This window comes from Macaca fascicularis, chromosome 7 (genome assembly GCF_037993035.2).
Source record: "Macaca fascicularis isolate 582-1 chromosome 7, T2T-MFA8v1.1".
Lineage (NCBI taxonomy): Eukaryota > Metazoa > Chordata > Mammalia > Primates > Cercopithecidae > Macaca > Macaca fascicularis.
In genome coordinates this window covers 51,825,460-51,839,925 of record NC_088381.1, presented here as the reverse complement: position 1 = coordinate 51,839,925, position 14,466 = coordinate 51,825,460, and the positions used below count along the sequence as shown (strand labels likewise).

General features: G+C 48.2%; 1 protein-coding gene across 2 annotated transcripts; it reads left to right on the top strand.

Annotated features, from left to right (window-relative positions):
* The first annotated feature begins 1,844 nt into the window (after window positions 1-1,844).
* Window positions 1,845-7,845, top strand: CYP1A1 (cytochrome P450 family 1 subfamily A member 1). 2 transcript variants are annotated; one of them, XM_045395772.3, is made up of 7 exons: window positions 1,845-1,943; window positions 4,267-5,117; window positions 5,674-5,800; window positions 5,885-5,974; window positions 6,067-6,190; window positions 6,336-6,422; window positions 6,615-7,845. In XM_045395772.3, the coding sequence occupies exons 2-7, from the start codon at window positions 4,293-4,295 to the stop codon at window positions 6,898-6,900; spliced, it is 1,539 nt and encodes a 512-aa protein (XP_045251707.1). In that variant the 5' UTR covers window positions 1,845-1,943; window positions 4,267-4,292; the 3' UTR covers window positions 6,901-7,845. The 2 variants fall into 2 exon arrangements, with proteins under 2 accessions (XP_045251707.1, XP_005560146.1); XM_005560089.5 differs by having other exon boundaries at window positions 4,264-5,117.
* The last annotated feature ends 6,621 nt before the right edge of the window (window positions 7,846-14,466 follow it).

Sequence of the window (14,466 nt, the reverse complement as noted above, 5' to 3'; positions counted from 1 at the left end):
CAAGACGGTCCCTGACCACCTTGTTTTGAATTGCAATCTGCCCTCACATAATCCCCACGCCTTTTCTGTTTATTTTTTTTCCGACAGCTCTTTTTACCCTCTGACATTCTCTAGATTTGGGGCATACTACTTGTCTCCTTCCATCAGAATGTAAGCTCCATGAGATTAGGAGTTCTGTCAGCTGTGTTCCCTTCTCTGTCAATCGCCAGCGCCTCCGAACAGCTCATGGCTTGCTCGGTAAATTATTTGTGCAATGCATGAGGCCGCATATGACCGGAATAGGAGGTGAGGGGATTGTTTTCTGGCCTGGACCAGCGACTGACGGTGGTGCCATCTGGTTGGGGAGGACGTCGGGGATGGTGGGTAACGATGTTAGTTGGGGCCAGGTTGAGCTAGACAAGCAAATACAACTTTTTTTTTTTTTTTTTTTTTTTTTTTTCCTGGAAACCCTGGAGGCTCGGGAGGGCGGGACAGCGTCGGAGGCAGGCAGCTAGACCATGCCACGTGGCGCTGGGGCTTGGTGTCCTGCCACAGGCGTGGACCGAAAATGCCGACACACGCAGACTGTCTCTCCTCGAAGGCAGAAGCTGCACGCAGACCTGGACCCTTTGCACCGCACCGCCTTATTCAATGGCGCACCCGCCACCCTTCAACAGTTCTTCTCCCTCCACCCCAACCCCACGCCGCGCGCGAGGCTGGCCCTTTAAGAGCCCGGCCCCGACTCCCTTCCACCTCGCGTGACTGCGAGACCCGCGCCGGGCCGGGGAATGGGGCGGCCGGGTGGCTGCGCTGGCCTCCGGTCCTTCTCACGCAACGCCTGGGCACCGCGCCCCCGGGCCAGGTGGGGCGGGGACGGGCTGCCTGACCTCTGCCCCATAGAGGGATGTCGCTGGCGCACGCAAGCTAGCCGGGGGTGGGGTGGGGTGGGGGCTCCGCGACAGATGCCCACTCCGTGGTCCCTGGCCCCCAGAGTCTTTCCTCCGCCCCCCGCGGCCGGATTTCTGTGCTCCGCCAATCAAAGCACTAGCAACTCCGGGAGCCAAGAGGGACCCTCAAGGGCTGGTGGATCCTGGCTGGAGGGACCGCGGGGTTGCAATCAGGACTAAGGCGATCCTAGAGGCGGTGCGGAGCCGCTAGTGAGCGCTCAGCGAACCTGCGCCTTTGCCATCCATTCAGATCCTTCAATCAAGAGGCGCGAACCTCTGCTAGTAGCCCGGGCTCTGGGGGACAGGGCCAGCCCCGCGGCGCCTCTGGCCTTCCGCCGCCCGTGACCTCAGGACTGGGGTCGTAGCACTTCTCACGCGAGCCGGGACTCAGTAACCCCGGGAAGGAGGTCACCACGCGGCAGCCCCGCCCCCGCCTGCCGAGTCCGGGTAGACTGTAGCGCTGGGGAGGCATCTGCACGCCCAGTGTTCTGGTGGGTGCAAAAATGACGAAGAGAAGTCCCCGTGCCCCAGGATGGAGCTTCCCGTACCCTCTCTTAGGTCTGTCCTGGGACTTCTCCCTCAAACCCCCTTCTCGGCTGGTTTCTGCATTGCCCTTGGGACGCCTTGGAATTGGGGCTTCCAGGTGTCCCCAGCCCTCACCCCTCTATGTACAGGCACCGAGATGAGGTGTCCCATAGTGGGTTCTTGCCCAACCCCCCTGCCCTACCCCACCCCCCCGCCCTCCCCCATCCCTCCCACTCTCCCCCACCCCCTTGCCCTCCTCCACCTTTTCCTCCTATCCCAGAGAGACCAGCCCAGTTCAGGCTGCTCCTCCCTCCATCTCAGCGCTCCAGGGAAGGAGGCTGGCCACACGTACGAGCCCGCCTATAAAGGTAGCTGTGCTTTCACCCTCACCCTGAAGGTGACAGTTCCTTGGAACCTTCCTTGAACCTTGTGATCCCAGGCTCTAAGAGTCCACTCTTCCCAGCTCAGCTCAGTACCTCCTTACAGCCACAGGTGAGTTGCTGGGGGGCTTCTGGCTTGCCCCTTCTCTCCCAATAAAAGGAACATTTTGGTGCCTCCAGGACTTCCTAGGTAGCTACCTGTCTAGCACCTCCAAAAAGGGAGGCTCAGAATGTTTTTAGTGATCAGGCAGTCTAGCTCTCTAGTGGGGAAACTGAGGCCAGGGGAAGAGGAGGACTTGCCCATGGTCCCACAGCTGGTACCAGACCTCTAGATACGAATGGCGTCTCATTCAGGACTTCAGGACCCAGGCTCCAGCTCCATCCCCTAGTAAGTGACTCCCTGCCCACCATGGGGCTTCCCCATCAAGGCCACCTGGCAGGCTGGAATATGTGCAGCCCCTCCCTCAGGCTTTCTGATGACAGGCGCTTCTCCTTGGGTGGGCAGGATGAAAGGAGGGGATTGACTGGGTTCTTACCAGCTATACCCTGCCCTAGCCTAAGAAGCTACCCCTGGCAGATTTTACCCTCCCAAGGGTGGCTTGTCAGTGCTGAGATGTCCTAGACAGCTGAGACAATAGAGGCAGATCTGTGCAGGAGTCCTAGGCCTTTCCTATCTCATTGACCATCTTCTTTGTCCTTTGCTGGTAGACAATCAGGGTGACAGATTGCCAATTGCAGGGAGCTGGAAATACCAGTCCCTAAAAACTCACCAGGCACATCTCCCTTGGCCTCCTACCATCTTACAAAGGCTGCAGGTCCTTGGGACACCCATTGTGCAGAAGGGGACACCATGGCACACCAAAGCCTTGTACTGTCCCCTGTTCACTCTGGGATCTAGTGTGATTTAGCCCCTCCAGGAAGCCTCCCTCCACTATAATACTTGTGGTAGGGACCATCCATCTCCCTGTCTTGTGGTTCTCCTGTGGGGAGCCTCACTGGTAAGACTGTCAGCTTCCCCACGGCAGATCTGGATTTTCTCTTCCCTCTGGATCCAGCTGGGCACTCTGAACTGAGAGATCTTGTGTCACCCTCTCTCAAGTGTTGAGGTTGGACCCCAGAAAAGTAAAATGTGCAGTCCAAGATCACTTTGACTAGAATGTTGGGTCTACTGACCTCCAGTCCAGGGTAGCAGGCAGATGCCTGATATGTTGGAGTGGTTTATGAATTTACACACCCTTTTTAGGTCAAGCTTACAGAGAAAGTATTGCCTCAGTTTCCTTTCAGTTTAGATCCATTCCTGATTTCCCTGATTCCAGTCTGGGGTTTTCTTACAGCCTAGTGGGAACCTTCCATTTATTCTCTGTTCTCTGGTAACCTGCAAAAGGGGGAGGTCCAAACTGTTCATTCATTGAGAATTGAGCCAAAAAAACCAAAAAACAAAAAACAAAAAACCCTGGCCTGGATTTCTCTGACTAAAGAGCTCAATCTAGCTGGTCTCCAGCTGCCTTTAAACTGTGGGTCAGTTGAACTCAGAGAGCTGGGGTTGAGAGCAATGTGGTTTGGGAAGTGGCCATCCTGTCCCCTGTCTCTTCTTCACTCTGTCCTGGGGTCTGGTGGGATTTCCTGCATCCTAGGATTGAGCAGCAGAGAACTGAGGGTTCTGGGAAAATTCCTTCATTGATCTGACCACTCTTCGAAAGGAGGTACATGTGACAGCAGCTGGAAATTTCCAGGGAAGTGTCCCTAAGGAGTCTGAGTCCTGGCTCTGTCACTGATTGCTGGGGGACTTTGGGCAAGTCAGTGCTGCTTCCCCCAAATGTTAAATGAGGCTAAAGGATCAGATGATCCCTACTTCCCCTGAGAACATGGTTTTCCTAAGTGTAGTGGGTAGGACTTGGGGTGATACACATTGATTATGTATTTATTTTAATGTGTTAGGGGAAAAATCAAAGTTGTACTTTCACACAGATATTGTTTATGATGATATGTAGATAGATTTACAGTCGATTTTAGGAAAATGTGAAGTAAGTAACAGTACTGGTACTATGTGGAAATCACAGATTGACATTGGAAGATGTCATTTTAGATTGGTATAGCAGTTAAGAGAAAGCATTCTGGAATTAGGCAACTTGGCTTGGGAGTCTGCATCCAACACTTTCTGGCTGTGTGACCTCGGGCAAGTTACTTATCTTCTCTGAGCCTCACTGCAGCCTACTTCATAGATTTGTGGCTAGTGCTGAATGAAGAAGGACTGTGAAATTCTTAGCCCACAGTGATAGCTCAACAACTTCTCCCCTCCTCATCCTCTTCTTCATGCTCAGTAAGCAGTTCTGGTGGAAAGGTTTCCCCTTTCCCTGATACTCTAGGATGTTGGCTCTTCTCGTTCCCCAATCTGATGGCTTGATTTTTTTTCTTCCTGCTCCTTCTCTCAGCAGCCACCTCCAAGATCCCTACACTGATCATGCTTTTCCGAATCTCCATGTCGGCCACGGAGTTTCTTCTAGCCTCTCTCATCTTCTGTCTAGTATTCTGGGTAATCAGGGCCTCAAGACCTCGGGTCCCCAAAGGCCTGAAGAATCCACCAGGGCCATGGGGCTGGCCCCTGATCGGGCACATACTAACCCTGGGAAAGAACCCACACCTGGCACTGTCAAGGATGAGCCAGCGGTATGGGGACGTGCTGCAGATTCGCATTGGCTCCACACCTGTGCTGGTGCTGAGCGGCCTGGACACCATCCGGCAGGCCCTGGTGCAGCAGGGCGATGATTTCAAGGGCCGGCCCAACCTCTACAGCTTCACCCTCATCAGTAATGGCCAGAGCATGTCCTTCGGCCCAGACTCTGGACCAGTGTGGGCTGCCCGCCGGCGCCTGGCCCAGAATGGCCTGAAAAGTTTCTCTATTGCCTCTGACCCAGCCTCCTCATCTTCCTGCTACCTGGAGGAGCATGTGAGCAAGGAGGCTGAGGTCCTGATCAGCAAGTTGCAGGAGCAGATGGCAGGGCCTGGGCACTTTAACCCCTACAGGTATGTGGTGATATCAGTGGCCAATGTCATCTGTGCCATTTGCTTTGGCCAGCGCTATGACCACAACCACCAAGAACTGCTTAGCCTAGTCAACCTGAGTAATAATTTCGGGGAGGTGGTTGGCTCTGGAAACCCAGCTGACTTCATCCCTATTCTTCGCTACCTGCCCAACCGTTCCCTTAATGGCTTCAAGGACTTGAATGAGAAGTTCCACAGCTTCATGCAGAAGATGATCAAGGAGCACTACAAAACCTTTGAGAAGGTACAGTCTGGGGAAAAGCAGGTGGATGGTGGGAAGCCAATGGGGTCAGGGCCTGGGGGGTCAGAGGTAAGAGGAACTGTATGGGGCTTGGCAAGTTCTCAGGGAGGCTTCAACCTGGGATCTTGAAGCCAGTTGTGGAATAGTCTTCTTCCTTGGCAGGGAAATAGAACCTTTTCTTGACCAACCCTTCCATGCTTCCACCAGACAGCAATAGCCACTGAATAGCCATTACATGCCGGACCCTGGGGCAGTTGTTGAGGGAGCCAGGAAGAGTTAAAGAGTTCATCTCCTGGCCTCATAATAGAAAGAAGATAAAGAGCACATCCAGGTGATAACAGTACAAGATGCTGTGTGTCAGCTGTCCCTTGAGTTGGGACTAGCAGCATTCTAAGGTAGTAGGAGACAGCCTTGCAGAGGCAGAGAGAAGCTGGGACAACAGCCTCAGGGGGCATCACCTCCAGAACAAAGATGCTAGGAATAGTGAAGGACCAGACCTGGATGGAGAGGTAGCTCTGGGTTTGAGATCTTGCTCACCTGTGGACTTTCCCTACCTAAGGGCCACATCCGGGACATCACAGACAGCCTGATTGAGCACTGTCAGGAGAAGCAGCTGGATGAGAACGCTAATATCCAACTGTCAGATGAGAAAATCGTTAATGTCGTCTTGGACCTCTTTGGAGCTGGTATGAGTTACCCCATGTGTCCTTCCTGTGCTCAAGTGCCCTGACCTGCCGCCTGCCTAACTTCTTCTGTTCTACCCTGTCCAGGGTTTGACACAGTCACAACTGCTATCTCCTGGAGCCTCATGTATTTGGTGACGAACCCCAGGGTACAGAGAAAGATCCAAGAAGAGCTAGGTAGGTAGTGGCTCCCTTCAAAGGGGTCAGTGCCAGGGGCCTGGCCAAGTCTAGGCAGCCCCTGAATCCATCTTGTCCCCTGTGTTCTACAGACACAGTGATTGGCAGGTCACGGCGCCCCCGGCTCTCTGACAGATCCCATCTCCCCTATATGGAGGCTTTTATCCTGGAGACCTTCCGACACTCCTCCTTCGTCCCCTTCACCATCCCCCACAGGTAAGGCCCCATGGAGACACTGCTGTCTGTTACTGGTTTTACTCCAGACCATATACCTGATTAGGGTTAGTGGGAGGGACACAGCGTGGGAGACAGGGAGATTTGCCTGTTGCCCTGAGCCTGACTGAGCTTCCTTTCTCCCTAGCACCACAAGAGACACAAGTCTGAAAGGGTTTTACATCCCCAAGGGGCGTTGTGTCTTTGTGAACCAGTGGCAGATCAACCATGACCAGTAAGTTCAGAGGTGCAGAGGAAAGGCTGGGTCTACCCTCTTAAGCTCTTATATATTATTAATACAATCATTGCATTGATCCTCCTGTCCATGGGCTGCTTGCCTGTCCTCTATCCTTTAGGGTTGGGGCTCCACTCACTTGATGCTTCTGAGCCCTGAGCTGCCACTTCAGTTGTCTTCCTCTGGTTACAGGAAGCTATGGGTCAACCCATCTGAGTTCCTACCTGAACGGTTTATCACCCCTGATGGTGCTATCGACAAGGTGCTAAGTGAGAAGGTGATTCTCTTTGGCTTGGGCAAGCGGAAGTGCATCGGTGAGACCATTGCCCGCTGGGAAGTCTTTCTCTTCCTGGCCATCCTGCTGCAGCGGGTGGAGTTCAGCGTGCCACCGGGTGTGAAGGTGGACATGACCCCCATCTATGGGCTGACCATGAAGCACGCCTGCTGTGAGCACTTCCAAATGCAGCTGCGCTCTTAGGTGCTTGAGAGCCCTGAGGCCTAGACTCGTCTATCTGGTCTGGTTGGGCAGCCAGATCGGCGGGCTGGCCTAAGTGATCTAAGGTTCAGCCTGAAACTTATATAGACACTGATCTGGCTACAGTTTTGCTATCTGGGCTGTGGGCAAGCCTAAGGGATACTGCCTGCCCCTACCCTGGACTTGCCTCTGCACACCCTCCACAGACAACAGGTAAAACAGGGCCACATAGATGCTGATGGAGCCTTCCCAAGTTGTGGTGCTTGAGCCAGGAGGCCTGCTAGGGTTAGGAGGTCCTTAGGCCTCTGAGAAGCTCTGAAGAACTCTCTGGAAGCCCCTGGGCCCAGCAGTTAGCTGGCTCTGTGCAGGTGCTGACTGGCTTGAGCAAGTTAGAGCTGGCCACACCAGGACCCTGTCCAATCTTTGACAATTGGGAGCTGCCAAGAGTGAAGGGAAGAGACAGCCCAGGATACTGGCACAGAGGTAGTCTCACTACTTGAACTAGGCTGAGCAATCTGGCCCTATGGGTCTAGGACACAGTTCCTGGGAATATCGCATTCCTCTGCCCTTCCTGTAGGCAGGAACAAACAGGGCTGCCTTCTGGCCTTGTAAAACCCTTGTTGCTGTCCAGGAGGGCCTGGGGACTTGTGTCTACGGGGAGCAGAGCGCAGAGGCAGTGCACATATTCAGGCACCAGGATTGGGGCTGGAGTGAGGTTGTGGTATTTCAATTACCTTCTATTGGTCTCCATTCTCTACACTCTTGTAATAAAATGTCTATTTTTAATGTTTGTACACAACAATCTTTCTATTCTAGCCTGCATTGTGCTTACATGCCTGCATAAGGTTTAAGAACCATTGATTTAATGTAATAGGGAAAGTTCTAACCCAAGTATCCAAAAATGTGTAAGAACAACTACCTGAGCTAAATAAAGATATTGTTCAGAAATCCTATAGGTGGAGATTTTTAAATTTTAAATGATTCAGCACTCATCTAAATACTTACCCTGAACCCCATTCTGTGTGGGGTTTTACTATAGGGAGGAAGAAGAGGAGGAACAGTGAAGAGGTGAAGCTGCTGCACTTAGGCAGTCTGTTTAAAGGACAAGACTATTTTTTGAGACAGGGTCTTCAGGTCGTCCAGGCTGGAGTGCAATGGCACCATTTTGTTTCACCATAACCTCCACCTCCTGGGCTCATGCGATCCTCTCACCTCAGCCTCTGAGTAGCTGGGGCCACAGGCACATGCCACCATGGCTAATTTTGTTGTTGTTGTTGTTGCATTTTTTGTAGAGATGGGGTTTCACCATGTTGCCCAGGCTGGTCTCAAACTCCTGAGCTCAAGTGATCCACCCGCCTTACCCTTCCAAAGTGCTGGGATTACAGGCATGAGCCACATCGTCCGGCCAGGAGAAGACTCCTAATCACTATGCTGACTTATTCCCTCTCTAACTTATCACAAATTGATGAACAGTATTCTCTGAATTAGGCAATAAGGATATCAAGTGAATATAATGCAGTCCCTGCTTTCAAGAACCTCCCAAAATGGTTGAGGGAACTGACATATAAACACATCATTCAACTCACTGTGGTCAGAGCTCTACCAGACAGATGCATACGGGAGGTGGGGTCCAGAGCTGGGGGTGGCGCTGGGTGGGGGAGTGGGCACTGGGAGAGACTTTCAGGTCTTTTTGTTTGTTTGTTTGTTTTTGAGATGGAGTCTTGCTCTGCTGCCCAGGCTGGAGAGCAGTGGCACGATCTCAACTCACTGCAAGCTCCACCTCCCGGGTTCTTGCCATTCTCCTGCCTCAGCCTCCCAAGTAGCTGGGACTACAGGTGCCCGCCACCACGCCCGGCTAATTTTTTGTATTTTTAGTAGAGATGGGGTTTCACTGTATTAGCCAGGATGGTCTTGATCTCCTGACCTCGTGATCCACCTGCCTTGGCCTCCCAAAGTGCTGGGATTACAGGCATGAGCCACCGCGCCCGGCTCCAGGTCTTGAGGATCTCTGAGCCAAGCCTTCCTTGAAGGATGAGAGGCAGTCTCTCACTTGGGACTGATAGCATTAGTTGCTGAAGTCCAAGCGGGTAGGCTCTGGTCACAGTTTTGTGGGGAGAGGGGTTCACAGCTCAGCAGTTGTAATCTGTTCCTCACTCTTCATGCCTGGTTTAGGTTCTGCAACCACATTAGAACCCACATCTCAATGCTGAAAGCCACTGTCCATCTGGGATGGCAGAGTGGTGGTGATGCCAAGTATGTCAGAAGCTGGACCCACATAGCCAGGAGTTGTTCTGACTAATGGGCTGAAGGGAGACACACCTTGGGATGTGACCTCCCTACCCTACCCCAGACCAGCTTTCTTCCTGAAGCATTACATAATGGCCAGCAGTTGCTGTCTATGCATCGTGCTTCCTGGCAGGGGTAGATGGTTCCTGCTCACTAGGAGCTTCAGGCTACTTCAAGGAACAACCAAGTTGAAGTCAGCCTCAGCAACCTGCTGTGTGCGGCGGCGGCGGGGTAGGGGGAGGGGGGAGATGAGAAATTTGGTGCTCAATCATTCTCGTATTGATTTATATTTTCTACTTAATAACTTGCATTTATGCTATATACATAAACAAGTCATGAAAGCATGCTACGTGGAAGAAGTCAGACACAAAAGGCCATGTATTGTATGCCTCCATGTGTATGAAAAGTCCAGAATAGGTAAATTTATAGGGACAGAAAGTAGATGACCGGTTGCCAAGGAATATGGGGCAGGAGGAATTGGGAGATGCAGAGTTTACTTAGGGGTGATGGAAATATTCTAGAATTAAATAGCAGTGACGGTTGAGCAACTTTGTGAATATACTAAAAACCAGTGACTTATGCAGTTCAAAATGGTTTAAATGGTAGAGAAAAGGCCTGGCGCGGTGGCTCATGCCTGTAATCCCAGCTCTTTGGATTGTGATTCGGGGCTTTTTGGAGAAACAGTTATTGTAAATCTGGGATGAGGAATATAAAAGATAAGGCTGAGATGCTTGGTCATACCAGATAGTAAGGATGCTACAAACACTACCAGGAGTTTATCAAGTCATTCTGGAGCTGACTTGAAGAGGCTCCAACTCTGGGAGACAGGACAATTTGAGTGTCATTAATAATAATAACTGCCATGGATTAAAACCCATCAAATGTGTTAGAATTCATAAGTTTATACTTTTATTTTATTTTTTAAAGAGAGCTAGTTCTTTACAGGAACCAGCTAAGTAACTTGAGAAGTGAAAAAACAAAGGTAAAGAATCAAGAATTGACCAGGTGCAGTGGCTCATGCCTGTAATCCCAGCAATTTGGGAAGCCAAGGTGTGTGGATCACTGGAGGACAGGAGTTCGAGACCAGCCTGGGCAACATGGTGAAACCCTGTCTCTACTAAAAATACAAAATTTAGCTGGGCATGGTGGCACATGCCTGTAATACCAGCTACTCAGGAGGCTGAGGCACGAGAATCGCTTGAACCTAGGAGGTGGAGGTTACAGTAAGCTGAGATCACACCACTGCATTCCAGCCTGGATGACATAGCAAGACTGTCTCAAAAAAAAAAAAAATCAAGAATTTATTCTACCTATCCTATATGAACTATACCTATAAAGAACCAAATAGATTAGAAAGAAGCATCTGTTAAAAATATTCCAGCTGGTCGCAGCAGCTCATGCCTGTAATCCCAGCACTTTGGGAGGCCGAGATCACCTGAAGTCAGGAGTTCGAGACCAGCCTGGCCAACATGGTGAAACCCTGTCTCTACTAAAAATACAAAAATTAGCCAGGTGTGGGGTGTGGTGGTGGGCACCTGTAATGCCAGCTGTTTGGGAAGCTGAGACAGGAGAATTGCTTGAATCCGGGAGGCAGAGGTTGCAGTGAGCCGAGATCACGCCACTGTACTCCAACCTGGACAACAAGGATCGAAAACTCCATCTCAAAAAAAAAAAAAAAATATCAATTATTATGTGAAAAAGAAATTATAGAATTAGAGTGTCATTATTTTGTAGCCACCAATAAATTAATAGATCTAAATATTGTGCCTAACAACTGCTGACATCATAAAAGGAGAGAAAATCAGACGTCATGTGACTCCTAATGAAAGAACACAACAGCATCTACAGTATTGTCAAAGGGATTGCATCAGAGGCTGACCAAGCCTCTGGAACCAGCTGCCAATTTGCAATAAATACAGAGGATGAAGGGACATGAACTGCAACATTAATGTGCAGTCAGTAAAATTCAGACTTTGGAAGACTTTGTAGGTCAAAAGGCCTGGGTTCTTCAACAGAAAATCTATAAGGAATGGAAAGGGATGGAGGGAAAACTTGTAGATGAAAAGAGACTACAAAAAGACATAAAATGTTAAGAAATGAACAACATTAAACTATAATAGACATATAATATATAATATGATAAATAAGAAAGCATATGATATATATGATATATAACATATGATATATACGATATAATATAATATATGAAGAAAATCATGGCCAGGTGCAGTGGTTCACACCTGTAATCCTAGCACTTTGGGAGGCCAAGGTGGGCAGATCACTTGAGGTCAGGAGTTCAAGACCAGCCTGGCCAACATGGTAAGACCCCATCTCTACTAAAAGTACAAAAATTAGTCGGGCATGGTGGCGCATGCCTGTAAATCCCAGCTACTTGGGAGGCTGAGGCAAGAGAATTGCTTAAACCCGGGAGTCAGAGGTTGCAGTGAGCCGAGATAGTGCCACTACACTCTAGCCTAGGTGACAGAGCAAGACTCTGTTTCAAAAAAAAAAAATCATGTCCAGGTGACAAATAAAACTGCTAAACAACAAATATACAGAACAAATTTTGAAACATTACATACAGGGAAACAAATATTTAAATTATTGTTGACGTTTTGTCAGTAATGATGAAGGAAAGAAGATAGTAGAACAACATCTAAAGTTTTGAAAGGAAAAAAATCCTGTCAACCCAGAATTCTGTATCCCAGCAAAAATATCATTCAAGATGAAAAGTGAAATAAACATTTTCAGATGAAAGAAAATTAAGAAAAGTAGTTGTCAGTAGGTCTGCATTGCTTTATTAGAAAGGCTAAAGGAGGCTGGGCACGGTGGCTCATACCTGTAATTGCAGCACTTTGGGAGGCCAAGGCAGGTGGATCACCTGAGGTCAGGAGTTTGAGATCAGGCTGGCCAACAGGTTGAAACTCCATCTCTACTGAAAATACAAAAAATTAGCCAGGCATGGGGCACACATCTGTAATCCCAGCTACTTGGGAGGCTAAGGCAGGAGAACTGCTTGAATCCGGGAGGCGGAGGTTGCAGTGAGCCGAGATCGTGCCATTGCACTCCAGCCTGGGCAACAGAGTAAGATTCCATCTCAAAAAAAAAAATTGAACTCATAGAAACAGAAAGTAGAATGGTGGTTACCAGGGCCAGTGTGGTGGGAGAAAAAGGTAGATGTTGGTCAAAGGCTACAAACTTTTAGTTATAAGATGAATAAGTTCAGGGGATCTAGCATACAGCATGGTAACAATAGTTAACAATACTGAATTATATACTTGAAATTTGCTAAAATGTTGTCACCAGAAACCAAACCAAACCAGAACAAAAGCAACTAGGTGAGGTGACAAGTGTGTTAACTAACTTAATTGTGGTAACCATTTCACAAAATGCCACATTGTATACCTTAAAATTATCCACTTTTATTTGTCAATAATACCCAATAAAGCTAGAAACAAATCTTTTTAAGTTAACACACACACACAAAAGAAAAACATATATATATATATGCACAAATAAATATATTTAGCCATAAAAAAGAAGGAAATCATGCCATTTGCTACAATGTGGATGAACCTGGAGGACATGATGCTAAGAGAAATAAGCCAGGCAAAGAGAGACAAACCTGCATGATCTCACTTACATGTGGAATCCAAAAAACACTCATACAAGCCGAGAGAAGAATGATGGTTACCGGGTTGCTGTGGGGTGGAGGAAATGGGGAGACAGTCAAGGAGTACAAACTTTCAGTTATAAGATGAATAAGTTCTGAGAATCTAATGTATGGTATGGCAACCACAGTTAATAATACTGTATTGTTTACTTGAAATTTGCTAAGAGAGCAGGTAAGTGTCCTCACCTCTCTGCCCAAAATGGTAACCATGTGTGGTGAAGGAGGTGTTAGTTAATTCGATTATGGTAATCATTATACAATGTAAACATACATCAAACCATCATGTTGTACACCTTGGATACATAGAATTTGCATTTATCAGTTATACATCAATAAGGCTGAAAAAAGAGATTTATAGCTTTAAATGCGAATATTACAAAAGAATAAAAGTATAAGATCAATGACCTATGGGTCCACCCTAAGAAGCTATGAAGAGAAGAGCAAAGTGTACCCAAAGTAAGTAGAAGGAATGAAATAAAGAGCAAAACTCAATGAAATTTAAAAACCCATTAAAACAATAGAGAAAATTAACAAAGCCAAAATCTGATTATGTGAAAAGATCAACAAAATCGATAAACCCTTAGCAAGAATGATCGAGCAAGAGAAAGAACACAAGCTACCAATATCCAGTATGGAAGGATTATTACTGGCGGGCACAGTGGCTCACGCCTGAAATCCCAGCACTTTGGGAGGCCGAGGTGGGTGGATCACCTGAGGTCAGGAGTTCAAGACCAGCCTGACCAACATGGAGAAACCCCGTCTCTACTAAAAATACAAAATTAGCCGGGGTGGTGGTGCATGCCTGTAATCCCAGCTACTTGGGAGGCTGAGGCAGGAGAATCGCTTGAACCCAGGAGGCAGAAGTTGCGGTGAGCCGAGATTGTGTCATTGCACTCCAGCCTGGGCAAAAAGCGAAACTCCATCTCAAAATAAATAAATGAATAAATAAATAATAGAAAAAGAAAGGATTATTACTATAAATCCTACTTACATTGAAAAGATAAAAAGTGGCCGGGTACAGTGGTTCACGTCTATGATCCCAGCACTTTGGAAGGCCAAAGCGAGAGGGTCACTTGAAGCCAGGAATTCAAGACCAGTCTGGGCAACAAAGCAAGACTTTGTCTCTACAATTTTCTTTTTTTAATGAGCTGGGTGTAGTGGTGCACACCTGTAGTCCCAGCTACTTAGGAGGCTGAGGCGGAGGATCACTTGAGCCCCAGAATTCAAGGCCACAGTGAACTACGATCATGCCACTGCACGCCAGCCTGCCTTAAAAAAAGAAAAGAAAAGGGAATATTATTAACATTATGCTAAAAATTTTGACAACTTTGGTGAGATGGACAAATTAAAACTATATATAACTTACCAAAACTGGCTCAAAATTAAACAGAAAATCTGAATAGTCTTATATCTATTAAAGACATTGAATTTGTTATCAAAACCTTCCCAGCAAGAAAACTTCAGGCCCACATAATTTCATAGGTAAATCCTATTAGATATTTAAGGAAGAAATAACAACACCCTTCTAAACTTTTTCAGAAAATAGAGGAGGAAACAATTCTCAGCTTATTTTATGAGGTCATTATAATTCTAATACCAAAGCCTGACAA

Excerpts from the sequence above, each read along its gene's own strand:
- CYP1A1 (XM_045395772.3), top strand. The coding sequence starts at position 4,293 with ATGCTTTTCCGAATCTCCATGTCGGCCACGGAGTTTCTTCTAGCCTCT. Across the intron at positions 5,118-5,673 it reads ACTACAAAACCTTTGAGAAG|GGCCACATCCGGGACATCAC; the intron begins GTACAGTCTGGG and ends TCCCTACCTAAG. Across the intron at positions 5,975-6,066 it reads AAAGATCCAAGAAGAGCTAG|ACACAGTGATTGGCAGGTCA; the intron begins GTAGGTAGTGGC and ends TGTGTTCTACAG.